The sequence below is a fragment of the Prorops nasuta genome, unplaced genomic scaffold, assembly GCF_024137725.1.
Source record: "Prorops nasuta isolate Cenicafe-Biocafe unplaced genomic scaffold, Cenicafe_Pnas_1.2 PNAS00018, whole genome shotgun sequence".
Taxonomy (NCBI): Eukaryota; Metazoa; Arthropoda; class Insecta; order Hymenoptera; family Bethylidae; genus Prorops; species Prorops nasuta.
In genome coordinates this window covers 392,890-411,894 of record NW_027116815.1, presented here as the reverse complement: position 1 = coordinate 411,894, position 19,005 = coordinate 392,890, and the positions used below count along the sequence as shown (strand labels likewise).

The 19,005-nt window shown below is 39.2% G+C and overlaps 1 protein-coding gene across 1 annotated transcript in view; it reads right to left on the bottom strand.

Annotated features, from left to right (window-relative positions):
- LOC136780117 (uncharacterized) overlaps positions 1-17,400 on the bottom strand; it is a gene marked incomplete at its 5' end in the record, with an annotated part of 59,825 nt that extends 42,425 nt beyond the window's left edge. The window contains 30 exon segments of the mRNA XM_066738233.1: positions 50-292; positions 685-1,087; positions 1,150-1,421; positions 1,542-1,717; positions 1,800-2,001; positions 2,104-2,748; positions 2,837-3,019; positions 3,109-3,303; positions 3,389-3,644; positions 3,720-3,986; positions 4,071-4,267; positions 4,349-4,613; positions 4,700-4,952; positions 5,625-6,191; positions 6,642-7,023; positions 7,327-7,515; positions 7,880-10,186; positions 10,431-10,862; positions 10,983-11,234; positions 11,330-11,515; positions 11,699-12,214; positions 12,497-13,226; positions 13,526-13,659; positions 13,761-13,880; positions 14,263-14,508; positions 14,753-15,002; positions 15,291-15,538; positions 16,237-16,458; positions 17,032-17,227; positions 17,341-17,400. Of these exon segments, the coding sequence (XP_066594330.1) occupies positions 50-292; positions 685-1,087; positions 1,150-1,421; positions 1,542-1,717; positions 1,800-2,001; positions 2,104-2,748; positions 2,837-3,019; positions 3,109-3,303; positions 3,389-3,644; positions 3,720-3,986; positions 4,071-4,267; positions 4,349-4,613; positions 4,700-4,952; positions 5,625-6,191; positions 6,642-7,023; positions 7,327-7,515; positions 7,880-10,186; positions 10,431-10,862; positions 10,983-11,234; positions 11,330-11,515; positions 11,699-12,214; positions 12,497-13,226; positions 13,526-13,659; positions 13,761-13,880; positions 14,263-14,508; positions 14,753-15,002; positions 15,291-15,538; positions 16,237-16,458; positions 17,032-17,227; positions 17,341-17,400 (10,594 nt within the window).
- Positions 17,401-19,005: the final 1,605 nt, after the last annotated feature.

Below are 19,005 nucleotides of genomic sequence, written 5' to 3'. Positions count from 1 at the left end.
TCAGTCTCCTATTAAGCATGAACAAAAGCACAAAATTCATTAGACTTACAAGCATGTTCTGGATCTCCAGTTGGATAATTCGGTGGGCAGTAGCATTGGGGCTCATTTTTGTATATGCGACATGCTGCGTTCACACCACATCTAACGTCTCGACAAAGGTCTCCACCGTCGCATATACACGCTGTGTGGGCATCGCCATGGCATCCTGGATCGCAAGTGCATTCAAATCCGTTCAAACTTTCCCTGCACTTTGCGTTTACACCGCAAGGTCTTCTCAAGCACTCGTCGCCTCCTGCGTGCATGATATCAATATTTTTATTATACTCATGGAACCCATGACTAATCCGACAAAAAGTTATCGGTAATTCGTTCAGTGTTTGGAGGACGAGTTATGTAAACCAATATAGCGCACGTGAATGTTGCACGAATGTTAACTCCGTACACCATTTAGGAGTGGACAAATTAAACTTCTCGAAGCAATCGTTTAATCGATTCGATTTTTTTAATTAATAAATGTTATGCTATTGTTGATATTTTTAATTATAAAGGACTTTGGTGTTTGTTAACAGCTTCAACATGGTACTCCGATCTTTCATTCGGCCATTAATTTTGATGTAGTGCTTACAAATTTATACTATCCTATATAAAAAAATGTCTGAAAGGTTATCACATTCATTTTCCTACCTTTCTTGCAGTTGATCTTTGGATTACCAAAGTGTCCTGGTGGGCAAGAGCACTGAGCATTTCTGTGCACAACACGACACTGCGCATTGAATCCACAAACGCCGTGCTGTAAACAGGGATTCGTGCAGACGCCATTTTCGCTGCATCGTTTGTTATGCTCGCAATCCTCGTCCCTGTGACATTCCAATTGGTAGCATTCCTGGCTCGGCTCACCCTGGAAGCCCTCCGGACATAAACATACGGCTCGATGATTCGACACGCGACAGAGTGCATTTATTCCACATGGCGAACCGTTTGAAGAGCATGGATCCACGCATTGGCTATTCGTACAACTCAAAGATGGCGGACAGTCCGAGTGTGTGCGACAACCGACAAGACATAGTCCCCCGTCGCAAATGTATCCCTATAAAAATGAAAATAAGGATAGATTGGAGGATATTGAAAACTTTGTAGTTTGGATCTTACTTTTTGACATGTGTTGGTAGAGATGTCGCATTTCGTGCGACACTTTCCTCCATAGCAAGCCTCGCCACAAGAACACTGATCGTGGCCGTAACAAGTCTTGGTACAGAAGCCAATTTCGTCACATTCGCACGAGCCATCGCAAGGTATCATTATTTTAGCACAGTTTACATGAGCAACACCGGAATAATTCTCTGGACAACTGCACTGTGCCACATGATTTACCACTCGACAACCAGCGCATTCACCACATGCTCTGCCTCCCTCGCATGGACCTTAAAACGAATTTACATAAATATATATGTATATATAGTTAAGAAAAAGTAATTCACGATATCCAAGATTTTTCTACTCAATTATCAGTTAATATTAATGTGTGTGTGTGTGGTACGTACTTCTACATTTGTTGTTAATACAGGATTCATCAGTGGGGCATGTATTATCGCTACGACAACCGATATCGCACAATCTGTTCTGGCAAATTTGATTTGACAAGCAATGTTCGTCGCTATTACAAATTGCTTTGCAAATTCCTCTATCGCAGCGCTCATCGTTAAGGCAATTAGCATCGCTAAAAAATTAACGTAATTGATTAACAAAGTGATTTGAAAAGCATATATTATAAATTTAAAGTGTATTCTAACTATATATACCTTCTGCAGGTAGTGTAACAGGAGCTACCATAGCAAGTTTGAGTTGGAAGACACTCGTTTTCAGATAAACAAGGAACGAAAACTTGTCTACAACCAATCAGAGGATCCCCCACCAATGGCGATGAACAAGTGCAATGTTTCTGATGATTACTGACAAAGCATTTCGCGTTGACTCCACAAGCATTTGGTAAAAGACATGGATCTACCAAGAAAAATCAAATTCAGTTTTAAATATGACCTTAAAATTCTTGCTCAAAATTGTTAAAGTTTAATCAGGAAGAGATTTCTCTAAACTAGACTTTACCAGTGCATTGGTTGTTGATGCAAGCAAAATTTTCCTGACACTCGATATCAGATCTGCATCCAGCAGCACAAACAAGACCCTCGCAAATTTCTCCACTTCTGCAGTCTTCGTCCCTCCTGCAAAGCGATTTACAAATTCCAGATGAGTCGCATCTTTCATTGCTCAAGCAATTCGCATTGGTAGAGCAAACTGGTGTGCAGAGTCCATTTATGCACGAGGTTCCAGCGCTGCAATCCCTATTGGCTTGGCAAATTGTTCCTGGTGATCTTAAACAGGCAACCTTGGGAGTTGGATTTGGAATGAAGCCAGCTGGACAAGAGCAAGTGGCTCTCTGGTTGAACACAGTGCATTTGGCGTTTGGTCCACAGGGAGTCTCTTTACAGGGATCCACGCATCTGTTCTGAATACACGCTGCGTTGGCGTTGCAGTCTTCGTCAGCGCGACATCCGAAGGAGCACGCGTTGTTCAAACAAATATGACCGAGGAAACAGTCGTTATCCAATCGACAAGTTAACAAACAATTGCCTCGGATACATTTTTCATTAAACGCACACTCGTTGTCATTGGTACAAACTGGCAGGCAAACATTATCGCAACAAGTATTTCCTAATGAACAATCTTGGCTACCGCTACAAGAAACTGGCACTGAAAAATAATTATTTCATATTGCAATTATTTAGTTTAATTGTACAATTATTTTATTTAATATACAGTATTTCTTTTTACTACTCACATCTAACACACTCCACTTCTGAGTTCCCAGTGAATCCAGGTGGACAGCTACATTGTTTGATGTGAGTCCTAACTACACATTCAGCATTCGTTCCACAAGCTGCTCGTATGTTGCAAGGATCCAAACATTGTCCACTCAAGCAAACATCTGATAAGTTACATTCTTCGTCCGATTGACATAAAGCTGAAATTCAAATTATTTTGGTTAATTGTTTGTTATTTTAATTTAATTTTATTAACTAAAACTTATATCCAAAAATTGTACAAACGTACGTCTGCAAATGCTTTCGTAGCAGTAGGTGTTGGGAGAACAGTCTGCTGAGGATGAACAAGTAACTGGTCTTGGTCGACAACCTACTCCTAAACTAGTTGGATCACCTTCGTAACCTTGACGACATTGGCAAGCAGCTGCGTGATTGCTAGCAATACAATCAGCATTTGGTCCACATTGTGTACGGGCACACACATCTAAAAATACAATTTAGAATAGTAAATAATAATTAATTAAAAATTCAAATTCTGCAAGATTGTTACAGCAAATGATGAGACATACCAAAACATTTTGGAATATTATTAACGTTGGTACATTTGGCACTTAGAGGACAGTCTTCGTCGTTGAGACATTCAACAGGTTGCTGGCATCCGCCATTATAGGGATCGCCAACAGTACCTGGCTGACAGCTACACTTGTAGGACCCTCTTGAGTTCTCGCAAATAGCACCAGGAGCGCAAGGTATATTCAAGCAAAAATCAATCAATTGACAATGATGGTAGGCATCGCCAGTGTATCCAGGTTGACAGGTACAGACCTGTAATAATATAACGCGTTTTATCATACGAGACATTTAAAGGATTTAAAAAATATCCTTTTAATTAACTTTTACCTGAGAATGTCTTTCGGCTGTACAGATGGCATTGACCCCACAAGGATTATGAGCCAGACAAGCAATTCTGCATCTGTGAAGGTCACAAATTTTCTCGTCCGAGCAATCTTCGTTAATCTGACATTCGATTGACTGACATCCAATCTTGTCGTCTCGTGCATTTCCGAAAAAGCCAGTTTTACAATTGCATTCAGCTATATGGCTTTCAGCCTTACATTCAGTGTTACGTCCACAAAGAATCAGCTCACATGCTCCACGACATTCAGCCTAAAGATATATCAATTGATATTTAAATTTTTGTTAAATTATTTTTCATTGTTTTACTGTTTACAAGAAAATATAAATTATTACTTGTCCAATACTATTCTTGATACATTTTTCGTCATATGAACAATCATCGTCTGATATGCATCGGAATTCTTGAACACAAATATTATTATGGCAGTATTGGTAGTCTGGGCAGCTTGAGTTTCCTCTACATGTTGGTTGACACAATCCATTAATACAAAGCTGTTCACCAATGCAGTCTCTAGCACTACCACAAAGAGCTGCAATTACACAGTTTGATTAAACTTTGTGAATTTAAAATATTTAACAATGATTAAGTCTAAAATATTTCAAGATCTTACCAGTGCATATTCCTCCGTTACAGGCTGATCCAGTTGGACATTGAGTGTCAGCTTTGCAGTACTGAACTGGTGTGCATCCCAGATTGGGATCACCAGTTCCTCCAGGTTGACAAGTACATACTGCACTGTGATTGAGTGTTGAACAATCAGCTCCATGTCCACAAACATTTGCAACAGAGCAAGGATCGACACATTTGTGATCGAAACATGCATGAGCTGAGCTGCAGTCGCTATGATAACTACATTCTAAGTGAACGCATTCAGTCTGTAAAATAAAAATTTTTATATTATTTTTTTTTTATTGACCAAGCGGTTCATTAAGGCATTATTACGATTGGCTCTTCTACTCACAGCTGGATTGCCAGTTGTTTGTCCTGGACATTTACAGATAGGAATGTGTTCGTGAACTAAGCATTCTGCATTTCTCCCACACACATTTGATGCTTTGCAAGGATTGGTGCATTTATTATCGATGCACGAGGCAGTGATGGGGCAATCTGAATCTGTGAAGCAGTCCCCAGGCTGCTTGCAGCCAGACTTCAATGGATCACCGATCAATCCATTTGGACATTGGCAAGTAAATGAACCCTCTGTATTGTGGCACCTAAGAGAATAAATGAATGTTAATTGCATACTATTGAAAAATTAAATAAAAGATTAGATTTTTAGGAGAGGCTTTCTTTAATATCAATTAAAACTTTTTTAGAATAACAAATGCTGTGGCAATTCCTGATTCAATTATATAAAATAACTTAACAATTTTTAATATCATTTTCTTTCAGTAAAACCCATCAATCTCATAAAGCACGGGCCCAGGAAGTAGTTTCAAATAATATTTTTTGCTAGAATTAATCTTTAAAAAAATTAAATACCGTCCAATAAATCAATAAAAGTTGTCATGAATCTAACTATATACATATCATTATTTACCTCAAAAGTACTCACCTATAATTTTGATTTCACTACATTTTTGAATTATAATATTTGGTTTGAATTAGAGTACATATTTCTTAATTTTTTATAAACAGTTATTTTAATGTTTTAGTATATTTTTTTGAAGGAAATTATTTAATATTATCATTTGCTAGAACTTCTATGTACTTACTGTTTATTTTTTACAGGCAATGCCTATTGTTTGGGGGATAATATCTATTGTAGAGATTATATGAAAAATGCTGAAAATAGCTACTTTTTCCAGATTTAAAGAATAATGAGCCCTTAACGCACACGTTTTCTAATTATCAAGAAACCATTAAGCAGAAATATTTATACTTACTGTGCACTAGAGTGACAAGGATTTTGCAGACACTCGTTAAAGTCCACGCAAACATCTCCTTGAAGAATGAAACCAGGATAACATTTGCAGAGTCCAACATGATTTACAGTTACACAGTTGCCATATCCACAATTTAGCTGATTACAGGGACTGGTGCACTTGTTGATTTCCTGATTACAGTATTTGTCTACTGGACAATCACTGTTGGATAAGCATTCAACCTTGAAACAGCCAGATGCATCTCCTATGTATCCAGGCTGGCACTGGCAGCCAGCTTTGTGATCTAATACTGAACAAATCGTGTTCAGTCCACAATCGACCAAGGTGCATGGATCCGTGCAATTGTGTCGAACACAAGTCAGGCTATCTGGACAATCCGTCTGTAACGTGCATTGATGAGGAATTGCACATCCAGTTGTAACAGGATCTCCAGCAGTACCAGGTGGACAAGCACATTTATAAGAACCGTGCAAATTGATGCAATCTGCGTTGGGATGGCATGGGTGATCTTCGCACTCATTGATATCTAAGCAATGTTCCGGACCAGCAATGAATCCTTGACTACATCTAAATAGGACATAAAAAATAATACCTTGATAAATTGATACTTCTTACAAATTGCTATCAATCACAATAACTCCTTAAACAATTTTTTGAACATTCTCCCGATAAGCATTTACTATATGGTTACCCCTAAGATAATCTTTTCCAGTAACGCGCTACTTCAACAAATATCTGGATTAAGTTTATCCCATCTCTTTGAAAGTGAAATACAAAAACAGGGTGTGTTCTTGTTGCTTACACTTTTTAAAATTGATGTACTTTTTATGGTTCTATTTTATGGAAGAGATGAAGAGAGAAATATAGAAAAGTATAAGCAGCTAAAATAAATCTAATCTGCTAAAGTATTGAAATATTAAAAATAAAGTAACAAATTACTCATCATAATAACGTCGCATATATAAGGGGTGTAAAATATAAATATATACATATATTGTTTTAATGATGAATTCCTACCGGCATTTATTGTTGATGCACACTTCATTAAGCTTACAGCCAGTGTCTGACGCGCATCCTATCTCGCAAGTACCATCGATGCATAATTCTCCAGGCAAGCAATTACTGTCACTATAACATATCTTCACGCAAATTCCGTTCTTGCATCGTTCACCTTGCGCGCAATTGCTCTGTTCTTTGCACTGACACTGGCACCATCCAGAAACGCATAAATGCTGGCTAGGACAATCATGAGGACCTTGACATGTGCCAGGTACACGCACACAACCCTGTTCCGGCGTGGGATTTCCATGGAATCCTAACGGACACGTGCATGTGGTTGCATGATTGACACAACTGCAAACTGCATTTGGACCGCAGACATCTTTCTTCTTACAGGGATCTGTTGTGGGCAAGCAAAAATAATTCACAAGTATAATGAGAAATAAATTTGTAGAAATCAATTAAATATTTTTTTATTCTGTCTCACAGAGTCACATATTAAGTAGAGTTACACACACACAAAATTTTTGTGAGACAGAGTAAAGAAATATTTCATTGTTTTTAATAAATTTTTGTTCAGCATACAACTCTATGATTGTTACTGTAGCAATCGTTTGTCATGATACAAAACTTGTGCTTTCTTTATTTAATTGTTAAATTTTCTATCTGAGTATTTTCTTATTACACACACACAGCAGTATACCTTGGCATTTGTTATTGATACAAGATTCTGTAGATAGACAATCCTTATTGCCACGACATCCCAAGATGCAGGCACCATTGACGCAAGCTTGATCCGTTTGACATTGACTGTGAGTCACACATGGAACTATACACCTACTATTGACACATTTTTCACCCTCCGAACAGTCGGTAGTCGATCTGCATACGGCTGAAACGGTGAAATGTTAATTTAATAAGTATTTTTACCAGAACAATTCATGCTTTAATTATCAATTAATGATAAAATAATACAATAGTATCCCACTACTTATACACTGAATAAATATTAATTACACAAATATTTCTACCAAAACGCTTAATGTTTTAATTCTAAAACAAATAATAAAATGATGGGTGATTTAATTTTTGAGAAATCAACGTTGCACAGAAAACTCTATTAACTAATCATTGACCAAATATTAATTAAATAAACAATTCTACTAGAACATTCAGTATTTTAATAATTAAACAATGATAAGATGAAAGATATAATTTTCTACTTGAAAAATCAAGTTGAACAAAGTATCCATTACCTATGCATTGACCATCCAGACAAGTGCTTCCATCACAATCAGCATCATGAACGCAGTGACCCGTAGCTCGTACGCAGCCTTCGTGCGAGCCCTTCGTGGATGGAACGAATCTATGAATACACCTACATACTGGTTCTCCATTGAAAATCTCGCAAAGAGCGTTGGGACCGCAGGCGTTCTCGCATGGATTGATGCAACGATGGTTCTGACAGACTGCATGGACAGGACAGTCTTTTTCATTGGTACAATATCCTTCAGGCTGACAGCCACTACCATAAGGATCACCAACGTGTCCAGGTGGACATTGGCAAACCGGACTATTGGAGACACCAGCCACGCAATGTGCTGAGGAATGACAAGGATTGGGGTGGCAAGCCTCGACAGCCACACACTCAACGTCAGGTACCGGATTGGGCTTCAGGCCAGGTGGACATTGACAAATAGCCCTGTGGTCGTCGGCTATACAAACTGCATTCACACCGCAAGTATCTTCATCGCAAACGTCGTAACAAGTATGAGTGAGTCTATTGCATAATTGAGTGGGTGGACAGTCGATGTTATAAACGCATGGAACCGTCTTGCATCCTTCTTGAGCGTCGTTTGGATCACCAGCAAATAACCCTGGAGGACATTCGCAGTTGGCCACGTGGTTATGGACCACGCAGAGGGCATTGGGACCACACGTGATAAAATTGCAAACTGGCAGACACGCCAGAATACCATCGTTTCCGGTTCGACATGTTTGGTCTTCGGGACACTCGCTGTCGGTGGAGCATTCTTCCTTCCTGGGACTGTGACAACCTTGACGATCGTTGGGGTTGCCAGTGTATCCTGGCAAACACTCGCAATGGCCTCGATGGTTCTTAGCGATGCACTGGGAGTTAGCAGTGCAGGTGAAACTGTTGCAAATGGAGATGCATTTGAGGACTCCCAACGCATCCGGTCTACAGGCTTGATGACCTCGACAGTCGTTATCGCTGATGCAGTCTGGTACCGATGGTTTCTCACATACGGACAGCACTGGGTTCCATTCGTAACCATCCTGACACTTGCAAGTGGCGTGACCGGAAGTTGCATCATACTCGCACTTCTGATGGGTGCCACAGGCGACCTTGCTGCAGGGACTGATACACTCTCTGGCACCATTGTCACTCGTAAGACAGTAGCTCCCCGTCGGACATTCAGAGTTACGAGAGCAGCCTGGTGTAATTACAGACTTGGATGGCTGGCAACCTTCCACAAGATTGCTAGGATTACCTTGGTACCCATCGATGCACAGACAGGATGAAACGTGATGTTGCGTGACGCACAATGCATTGGGCCCGCACTGTAATTTACCGCAAGCATCCACACATTTCCGGACACCCTTACCTATTTGGAAACAGATCTCCTGAGGCTCACAGTCAAGGTCATTGGCGCAGTGGCCTTTAATGCGACATCCTTTGATCAGATCGTTAGGATTTCCACTGTATCCTGGTGGACAGAAACAGGAGCCTTCCTGACAGACAGATCTGGGACCACATTTGACGTTGCTACATTTATTGATACAACTGCCATGGTCACAGCTATAGTCCAAAGGACAGAGAACGTTATCACTGCACTTGCAGGTGGATGCATCAGTACAAGGTCCCACTTGAATTTGTTGGCAGCCAACGAATGGGTTTCCAAAAAATCCTTCTTTACAGCGACAATCGTAGCCACCAATTGTATTTATACATACAGCGTTGCTGCCACAAGCATTCTCATTATTGCACTCGTTGATGTCGTAGCACTGGATGTATGGATTCCCAGCATACCCTGGTGGACACAGACATTCAACTGCGTTAATTCCAGCGGTACAATGTGCATCTTTCCCACATAATGCACTGGAGCAGTCCGCTTTTTCTTGAACTCCGCAACCATGATAAGGATTCCCACTGGTACCAGGATTACAGACGCAAGTGGACTCTTGAATTCCGTACTCGCAATGCGCATTGCTTCCGCAGGTGGGGTCGCAACTCGGAGGCTGTATTGGAGGCATACAAAGAAGATCTGGGTTACCAACGAAGTAAGCATTGCAAACGCATTTATTAGTGGATGGATCGCAAGTCGCTCCAATTCCACAGACGACACCCTCGCAGCGACGCTTGCAACGTCCACCAATGCAGACACTGGGCTCGGCGCAGGGAACTTCCGGTGAACATACGTCTGGCACGCATTGACCGCCAGGGAATGGGTTCCCCATGAAACCTTCGATGCACTTGCATGTTGGACCATCGTAGCTAACAATGCACTGAGCTCCAGCACCACAAACGAAACCGTCGCATTCTGAGGGAACGTAAAAATGATTACTAAAACATTTTTAGTGTAAGATGTATTTTGTGATTTTTGGGGAGATTTAAATATTTTCAGTAGGGTGTATTTTAAAAGTTTCTGGAGAAAAGTATTTTAGCATAAATATGTTTCAGTAAGAAACCAAAGTACTTGTCGTTCTTTTATAGGCAAAGCATGGTTTTTGGATTTAAAAATTCACCAATAGATTATATAAATTCTGATGGAACGATTATCTTACGGGATACACATTCGTTGTTTTTTCCTTCACTGAATCCAACGACGCATCTGCACCAGGGCGCGTGTTTATCTGGCTCACAATAGGCGTTTGGACCACAACGAATATTTTCACAAGGATTGACGCAGCTTCCATGAACGCAAGCCAAGTAATTTTCGCAGTCGTCGTTCGTGGAGCATTCGCTCTTGGCAATGGGAACTCCTGTGCAGCCAGCACCATAAGGATCACCGACTGTTCCTCTAGAGCACTCGCAAATGTGGCCACCTTTGGTGTTCAGACAATAAGCACCGTGTCCACATGGGTTATTGGCGCATTCGTTAACATCCACACAACCATGTTGAGGATCTCCCTCGTATCCAGCCTCGCACATGCATCTTGGAGGATCACTAGGTGTACATTTAGCGTTGATTCCACATGGGAAACGATCACAGGGATCTGGAACGTTATATGTATTATTTATAATATTTGTATTGATTTGTTTATCAAATACTATACTAATTATGTATTTTAATTACTATTAGAAATCTCAATAAAACAATATAAAGAAAAATTTACTTTTACAAAGATTTCCATCCAACGGGTCAGTATAGAATGGAGGTGGACAGACGCATTCACCAGGTTGAACACATTTTTCGTTAGCTTTGCACTCGTGATCATTGGTGCATCTTTTTTGAGCTGGCGAACATAAACCGTTATAAGGATCGCCTCCATAACCATGTGGGCAGACACACTGATGAGATCCAGGTAAATTGATACACTCTGCCCCGTATCCACACACTTGATGACCTTCGATGCACTCGTTGATGTCTGAAAGTTTCAGAGGTCACGTTTTAATACACCTCGATGAAGATTTATCATTATGGTTAATAAAGAGATAGAGATAATGAGTTTCCGATGATAACCTTCACAGGATCCATCTGCTTTGGTAGTGTAGCCCTTCGGACAAGCGCAATAACTCACGCCTCCAGCTATCGTTATACATTCAGCACCACTTGGACATTTTTCACCTTTCGAACAGCCTGCCAGCATACACTTTCCGTTTACGATCTTGTAAGGTGGTTGACATTGGCACTCGATACTGTTGCATTCTGTAACAATATATTTTTAAGATCAAGTATAATAAAAATACATACATCCTAACTGCAAGAAATGAAACTATATGGCAAAGAACGTAAAAAAATTATAAAATAAAAGTCTCTCATATAGAATAATCGAAGTATTATTAAAAATGAAACTCAAGTTTTCTGAAACTGGAAGAACATGGTAAATACCTTCACAAAGGGAAAAGGGGTTTCCATTGAATCCAGGTGGACACTGGCATTCGTAACTACCAGGCAAATTCTTGCAAATGGCATTGACACCACAAGCCGGTTTATCTCTGAGTTCCATGCATTCGTTGATATCTCTGCATTTGCCAGTTTGGCTATCGCGAGTGTATCCACGTTGGCAGATGCACACACTACTACCAACAAACTCATCCTTGATGCACTGCTCCCCAGGTGGGCAAGGCTGATTAGTTCCACAAACGTGAGGGGATTTAGATTCCACGCAGCCACCACTGTAAGGGTCACCAGCCATGCCACTGGGACATTCACAGGAGAAGGATCCTGGCTCGTTATTGCAAATGGCACCAGGAGGGCAAGGGTTTATTGAGCATTCATCGATATCTCGACAGCCATCTTTCTTCCCTGGCTTGCCTGTGTAGCCATTACTACACAAACAAGTAGCCACATCATTCAGCAACATGCAGTGGGCGTTGGGACCACAACTGAGGTCCTCACAAGGATCTACAGATGATACCAAAGTGTCAATAGACATAATTATCAAGGTATCTATTAAAACAATCAAAGTTATGAACATAAAATTCTGTAAAATTTTGTATAATTATAAGAAACACTAATTTCTTATATAAGGCATTTTTAAATATAAATTAAAAAACAAAATTTCTTAGAATATTCTTATCGATACAAAATTAACAAAAATTTTATAACCATGTTCTGGATTATTTTACCTAATATATCCTTTATATATATACACACTATACTTAACAAACACTAAATGAAACTTACGTCTACAATCGTTGCCAACATTGGGTTCTGGACACAAACATCGTTTCTGAGGATCACAAATGGCGTTGCCAGGACAATCAGAGTCAGCATCGCAGGTGACCACTCCAACGCACTTGATGTAGGGGTCCGGTGCAGGTATGGTTCCTTCGGAACAGGTGCAGGTATAAGATCCATCCGTGTTGGAGCAAGTGGCTCCATGTCCGCAGGCATCGTTTCTGAGGCACTCGTCGACGTCGATGCACTGTTTGAATGCATTTCCGGAATAGCCTGGCTTGCATTGGCAGCCGAAACCTCCAGGAGTATTGGTACACAGCGCGTTCCTTCCGCAACGACCGGAAGGACCATTCACTAGGTCGCATTCGTCGATATCCACGCATCCGGCTGCAATATCGTTGGGGTTGAAGCTCCAACCATCCTCGCAAATACAATAAGCTTCCTGGCCATCGGGCTTGCAGAAGGCGTGTTCTCCACAGGTGACCTCATCGCAAGGTGCTTTGCAGGCCACGTGGGGTGGTGTACCAACGAAACCGGACTCGCAAGAGCAGTGATAGCTGCCACGTGTATTGGTACAAATCGCAGCACGACCACAAGGATTCCTAGCGCACTCGTTCTCGTCCTCGCATTCCGCTCCTTTGGCCTTGAACCCGTCCTTGCAGAAGCATTGACCTTCGATACACTCGGCGTTGTTCACGCAGTCAAAGTTCGATTTGCATAAAGTCGTTACATCCGTCTGTAATAAATTGTTTATTTGTTACATACATTTTTAATATTTGCATTGAGAAATTGCTTTTTAAACAATAAACAGTTTCATCACAATAATGAAGAAAATTCGTTAATATGAACAAATTTATTGGTATAATGAATTGTGAATAATTTCATTATTATAGTTAATTATTTTTGTTATATTTATAAATTTGTTGATTTAAGTTAATACAAATGTTTAACAAATGAAAACATTTTCTTTTTAGTGAAAACTGAGTATAATTTTTTTCTTCAGGATTTTATATTTATAAAATTATTAAAATTTACCTGTTCGCAAGCAACTGTTGGAGAAGGATTGGCACTATATCCTGGTGGGCAGATGCAATTGTAACCTGGATTCTCGTTTTTACAAATGGCGTTAGATCCACATGGATTTTCGTAAGCAGTGCATTCGTCGATATCTGAAAGAGCGAATGTTATTGGTACGCGTTATTTATACATTAAAAAATAGTTATTTGGTTATTGTAATAATGTATCAATTAATTTTAGCATTTTTTCTAACCACTGCATCCCTTAAAGGGGTCCCCAGTGTAATCCTTTTTGCAGCTACAAGCGAAGCTACCAATCGTGTCGCTGCATTCGGCGTTCTCACCGCAAGGTTTTTCCAAGCACTCATTAACGTCTGTTTAATTAATACGGTTAATTAAGAGTGAGTATTAGAATTATTAATAACCAACCCTTCGAAGTTCTGCTGAATCCTCCCATTGAATTTTATCAGACGTTTTAAAAAAATTATTCGTAATCAAAAAAGGTTTCTTATCATAAAAAAGCTTGTAGGATTTATTTAAGTGGATTTAAAAATTTAGTGGCTCTAGAAAAAATATACTCAGTGATTCATTGATTGCTAACATTTAACATAATTTCACTATTTTATAGCCCGAGCATCTATTGAGTCTCCTGATTCGATTTTTGTCTTGAATTTCTTCACGAGAGGGGCAGCAAATTTGAAAGGGTTAGATTTTAATATTGAAAATGAAGAATGGGAGGAAAATGATGGGACTGACTTTCGCAGTGTGTCAGGCCTTGACCGACGAATCCTGGGGGGCAAATGCACTTGAAGGATCCAGGTACGTTGATGCACCTAGCGTTGGGGGCGCACACATTGCTACGCCCGCACTCGTTCACATCGACACACCCGTGAATGCGATCCAGATGGAAGCCAGGGTTGCATCTGCACTCGAAACTACCCTCGGTATTCACGCACTCGGAGTTCGCACCGCACAGCGAGCCCTCCTTGCACTCGTTTACATCTGTTAGTAACGGTTAGTGACTTTTATATCGAGCTTTTCACCAGTTCAGTTAATTAATTTTTACCTCTTTAATTAACCCATGTGCTTTTGTTAGATTCTGATTGATCGTTCATCGTATTATTATTATCATTTATACACTCATCAATAGTTTTAGTTGTGCTTTATAGAATTAATTGTTATAAGTGTAGCAATAAACTGTAGATTCATTGTTATTAATTATTTAGTGTAAATTTATTTTATTTACCATGGCATCCAGTGAGAGGATCGCCATCCATTCCTTCGGGACAGGAACACCGGAAAGAACCACGTAGATTGGTGCAGTGAGCGGATCTTCCGCAAGGACTCCTTGCACACTCGTCCACGTCGACGCATTCCTCGTCGGGGTTTCCATTGAATCCCTCCGGGCACTCGCACTTGTGACCACCTGGTAAATTCCTGCATAGAGCACTTCGACCGCAAGCACCTTCGTATTTGCATTCGTTTATGTCGTAACACTGAAAAGATTCCATGAAATCCATTAAATTTGTTTTAAATTAATTAATTGAAGTTTTTAATATTGGATATAAATTCTCACGAGTGACTATTATTAAATATATTCACTTGTCGTAACACTGAGAATATTCCATGAAAACCTATACTGAATAAACTTCAAATTAACAACTCGGGTCTTTTAATGCATATAAAAAATGGAAAATAGTCAGACTATCATTATTAAACGCGTTGATTCAATAATTAAAACTAGAATTCGTAGATCGACAAAAAAATATGGTTCTAATACGTACACTTTTGTACGGGTCTCCTGAATAACCCTGTTGACACTCGCAAGTATAATTTCCTGGTATATTCTGACAAATTGTGTTATCACCGCAAGCACCTGGTATCGTGCACTCGTCGATATCGTCGCAGCGCACCGCACCATCTCCAATATATCCTGAATTGCATTTGCACACAAAGTTCGATGGCAAATTGCAGCACTCTGCATTCTCCACGCAGCGTGAAGCCAACAACGGGTCCTCGCATTCGTTGATATCTGAGGAATTATCACTCGTTAAAACACGAATCAAATTCCCATACAGCACACTTGACTAAACGTTGTCTTATAGACTTCTTTTAGTCATCCAATTGACTAAAAGACACCTAAAAGTTGTCTTAAAGCTACTAGGTGCTCTATGGGTTGCAAATCACATTTCATCAGATGCATATTCAAATTATTATTCGATAAGATAACAACAAAATTTTAAGATACTAGGGCAAATTTGGCGAAGAAACTGGCACGAGAAATAGAGAATTTTTAATTTTTAAGTCATGGTTAAGAATGATACTTCAACCCCAGCTTCTGTACGAATGAGCCAACCAGGCTCGCATCCCCACTCCCAGGCTCTTTCGCGAGCTAGCCAATAGAATTGGAACAACGACGGTTTACTCTAATTCTCGTAAGCTTAATTCTTAGAATCTGATATCGAGCTCGATTCTTTGTTTACATTTTTTACCCGCAAATCTTCAACGGCCTTTTCAATATAAATCTCCTGTAACATCATCTATACCGATTATTACTCGTTAAAAACGAATCTAATTTCAAGGTATATTTCATCATTATATGAATTACCACTCATTGAGAAAAAATCTAATTTCCAAATACATTTCATCATCTATATTAATTATCACTCGTTAAAGAAAACCAAATTTCAAGCTATATACGTTCATCATATACATATATCAGCTTGTTACCTTCGCAATGAAAACCATCGCCACGATAACCAGGGAAACAGGAACATTGGAAACTGCCAAGAGTATTTGTACAGTGAGCAAAAATATCACAGGGTCGGTATTTGCACTCGTTCTCGTCCGGATCTTGACAGTTGCAACCCCCAAATCCATCATTGCAATGACAAACCGAGTCCAGGCAAACACCGTTTTGACACTTAGTTCCATCCTCTTTCGTACAGTCATCTACAAAAATAACGAATAACTCAATTAAAAAAACCACAAAAGAATATTTAAAAAATCTTGAATAACCAATTCCCAATAAAACTACGAAGAGTAAAAGACAATCTTCTCGCGAAGAATGGAATGAATTTTCACGAGTCAATTATAACCTGGGAAGATGACTCTTTGGAAATTTACGTGTTTGTCCGAGAGACCGCGACTATTAATCGTCGTGACTCGGTATCCAAGCGTAAGTATATTTGCGGTTTGTACGAAATAAGCAAAATTACTAGACTGCCTTAATAATATTTAATTGCAATAACGCAGCGAATGCAAGCATTATCTCGTTACACGGAGGATCTGTTAATTACTCACCACGAGCATGTTAATTAGACCAGACTATTTTCAGGATTCAAAGTCTTTTTAAATTTTGAAGTCATTTAAGTACATTTACTCGACTATCCGAACAAAATTAAATTGTAAGTGAGCACAAGCATTATCTTGTTACCTGGAGGATCAATTAATTACTCACCACGAGCATGTTAATTAGACCAGACAATTGTGAAGGTTCAAAGTATTTTTAAACGTTCAACTCACTTGTACACTTCAGTCTGACTCGTTGCTCGTCCGTTCCCTGATAACAGTCGACGTTGTTGTCACAGAGCTTGGACAGCTCGAGCAGTTGTAAAACGTCCGTCGACTCGTTCACCTGGCATCCGAAGTAACCATCCTCGAGATTCAGGAAAAATACTTCTCTTTTTAATCCCCCCTTGATGCCATTGTAAGACTCGGCCTGAAAAGCACTCGCCATTAGAAATCTCCCTCTCCTTTCCAGTGAACCGTGAAAGTAATAAATTTGATAAAAACAACAAATATTGAGTTTCTACGAGGAGAGTGAAAACTTACTGGACACGAAGATAGAAGTATCCACGCCACCAACGGCCAAAGATGTTTCATCTTTGCTGTGGAAGAAAAGAGGAATTTTTATTATTCTGTAGTAGAAAAGTTCATTAAGTATTTCTAAACATGATTATATCAAAATAATTTGTGTTTGGATTTTTGTTTGATTATTACACGTGTTTATTTTATTTTAAGTGGAATTTAATTTGTAGCGTTTTCTACTGCACATTAATAGATTTTACAGTTGTATTTAACACACTTAACACACTGTCACTCATTGAAACTGATTTCACTCCTGTATCGAGTTTAGCACCTTTCATAGCTGCGTAATGTACTTTTTATGCTCTACATATACATGTAGTGTGGCACTTTTGACGCTAAGAGGCATAAAGAAGGTAGAAATTTATTTAAGTAACTCTCAGTGAGGCTAATTTTTTTGTAATTTTTTTCAGTGCTTATATATATATATATATGCTTAAAATTTCAATAAATAAAATAGTAAAGTAGTAAAATTGTCAATAAAAAAATTTCGAGAATCAATAAGAAATGTTTTTATAAATTTCTTTCAGATTTTAAGTCAATCAATGAATTTTGTAGTACAAAATAAAACCTGAGAATTAGAAAAGGTATTTTAGAATCGATTTTGAGGAAGATGCTGCGAGGTCTGTTGAAAAGAAGTTGAACGATGAAAAGTATGCTAAAAAGCTAAAGTTTATTCAATGGCCACCCAAGATATCTTACCATGTCGCGAGGAATGTGAAAAAATGTGTAGGAATTCATCGGAGAATCACACATGAATAGGAGAACACGGCAGGTTTTTCCCTGCAACAGGTAAACTCGACCGCGCTAACTCGAGTGCACCTGTTCGACTGACACAACGCGAAGCCTGGTGTGTTCTCCCTTGTGGAGCCTATCTCACACCACCACCACCACCAACACTATAGCAACATCAAACAGAGCCGCCGTGTAAGACCAAAAATTATCGCATTTGTCATTGGTCGAACTAGAATTTTCAGCGAAATTCGTTTACGAATCAATTCTCCACGTGGAGTATGCCAAAAATTGTAGGCGGAGGGGAGGGATGCGGGCCTTTATCAAATGTGAGAACGAATGTTATTATTATTAGGGGGTAAAGCGTGATGGAGGTAGAGCGAGTCAAACTCGCTCTTACTCGACGCTCGATGCTAATTTTGTGTCTCAGGTAGAGGATACATAAAATTTCCACGCGTGTGCTTCGTCAATTTGATCGTCGCGTGGATGATGGATAGGGGACTTTGTTATTAATAAAGAGGAATCGATTAGCGAAGAGTGATTGGATTATTTATTATATACGAGGTTATTGCGAGTGGATATGATATTATGTTACTAATTATGATTAATGTTTAGGAATAAAATAGACAATATAGATATAGGCGACTTTGTTGTTAGGAAAGAAAAATGAACGAGAGCGAAGATTGGATAATTTATTATAAACAAGTTTCTTGCGAGTGGATATGATATTATGTCATTAATTATGATTAATGTACAGATAGAGGACTTTGTTGTTTAAAAATAATATAGATAAAGAACTTTGTTATTAAAAAAGAAGAACGAAAGAGAGGAAAGATTCGATTAATTATTATAAACAAGTTTACAGCAAATAGATGTAATATTTTATAGTTGATCGTGACT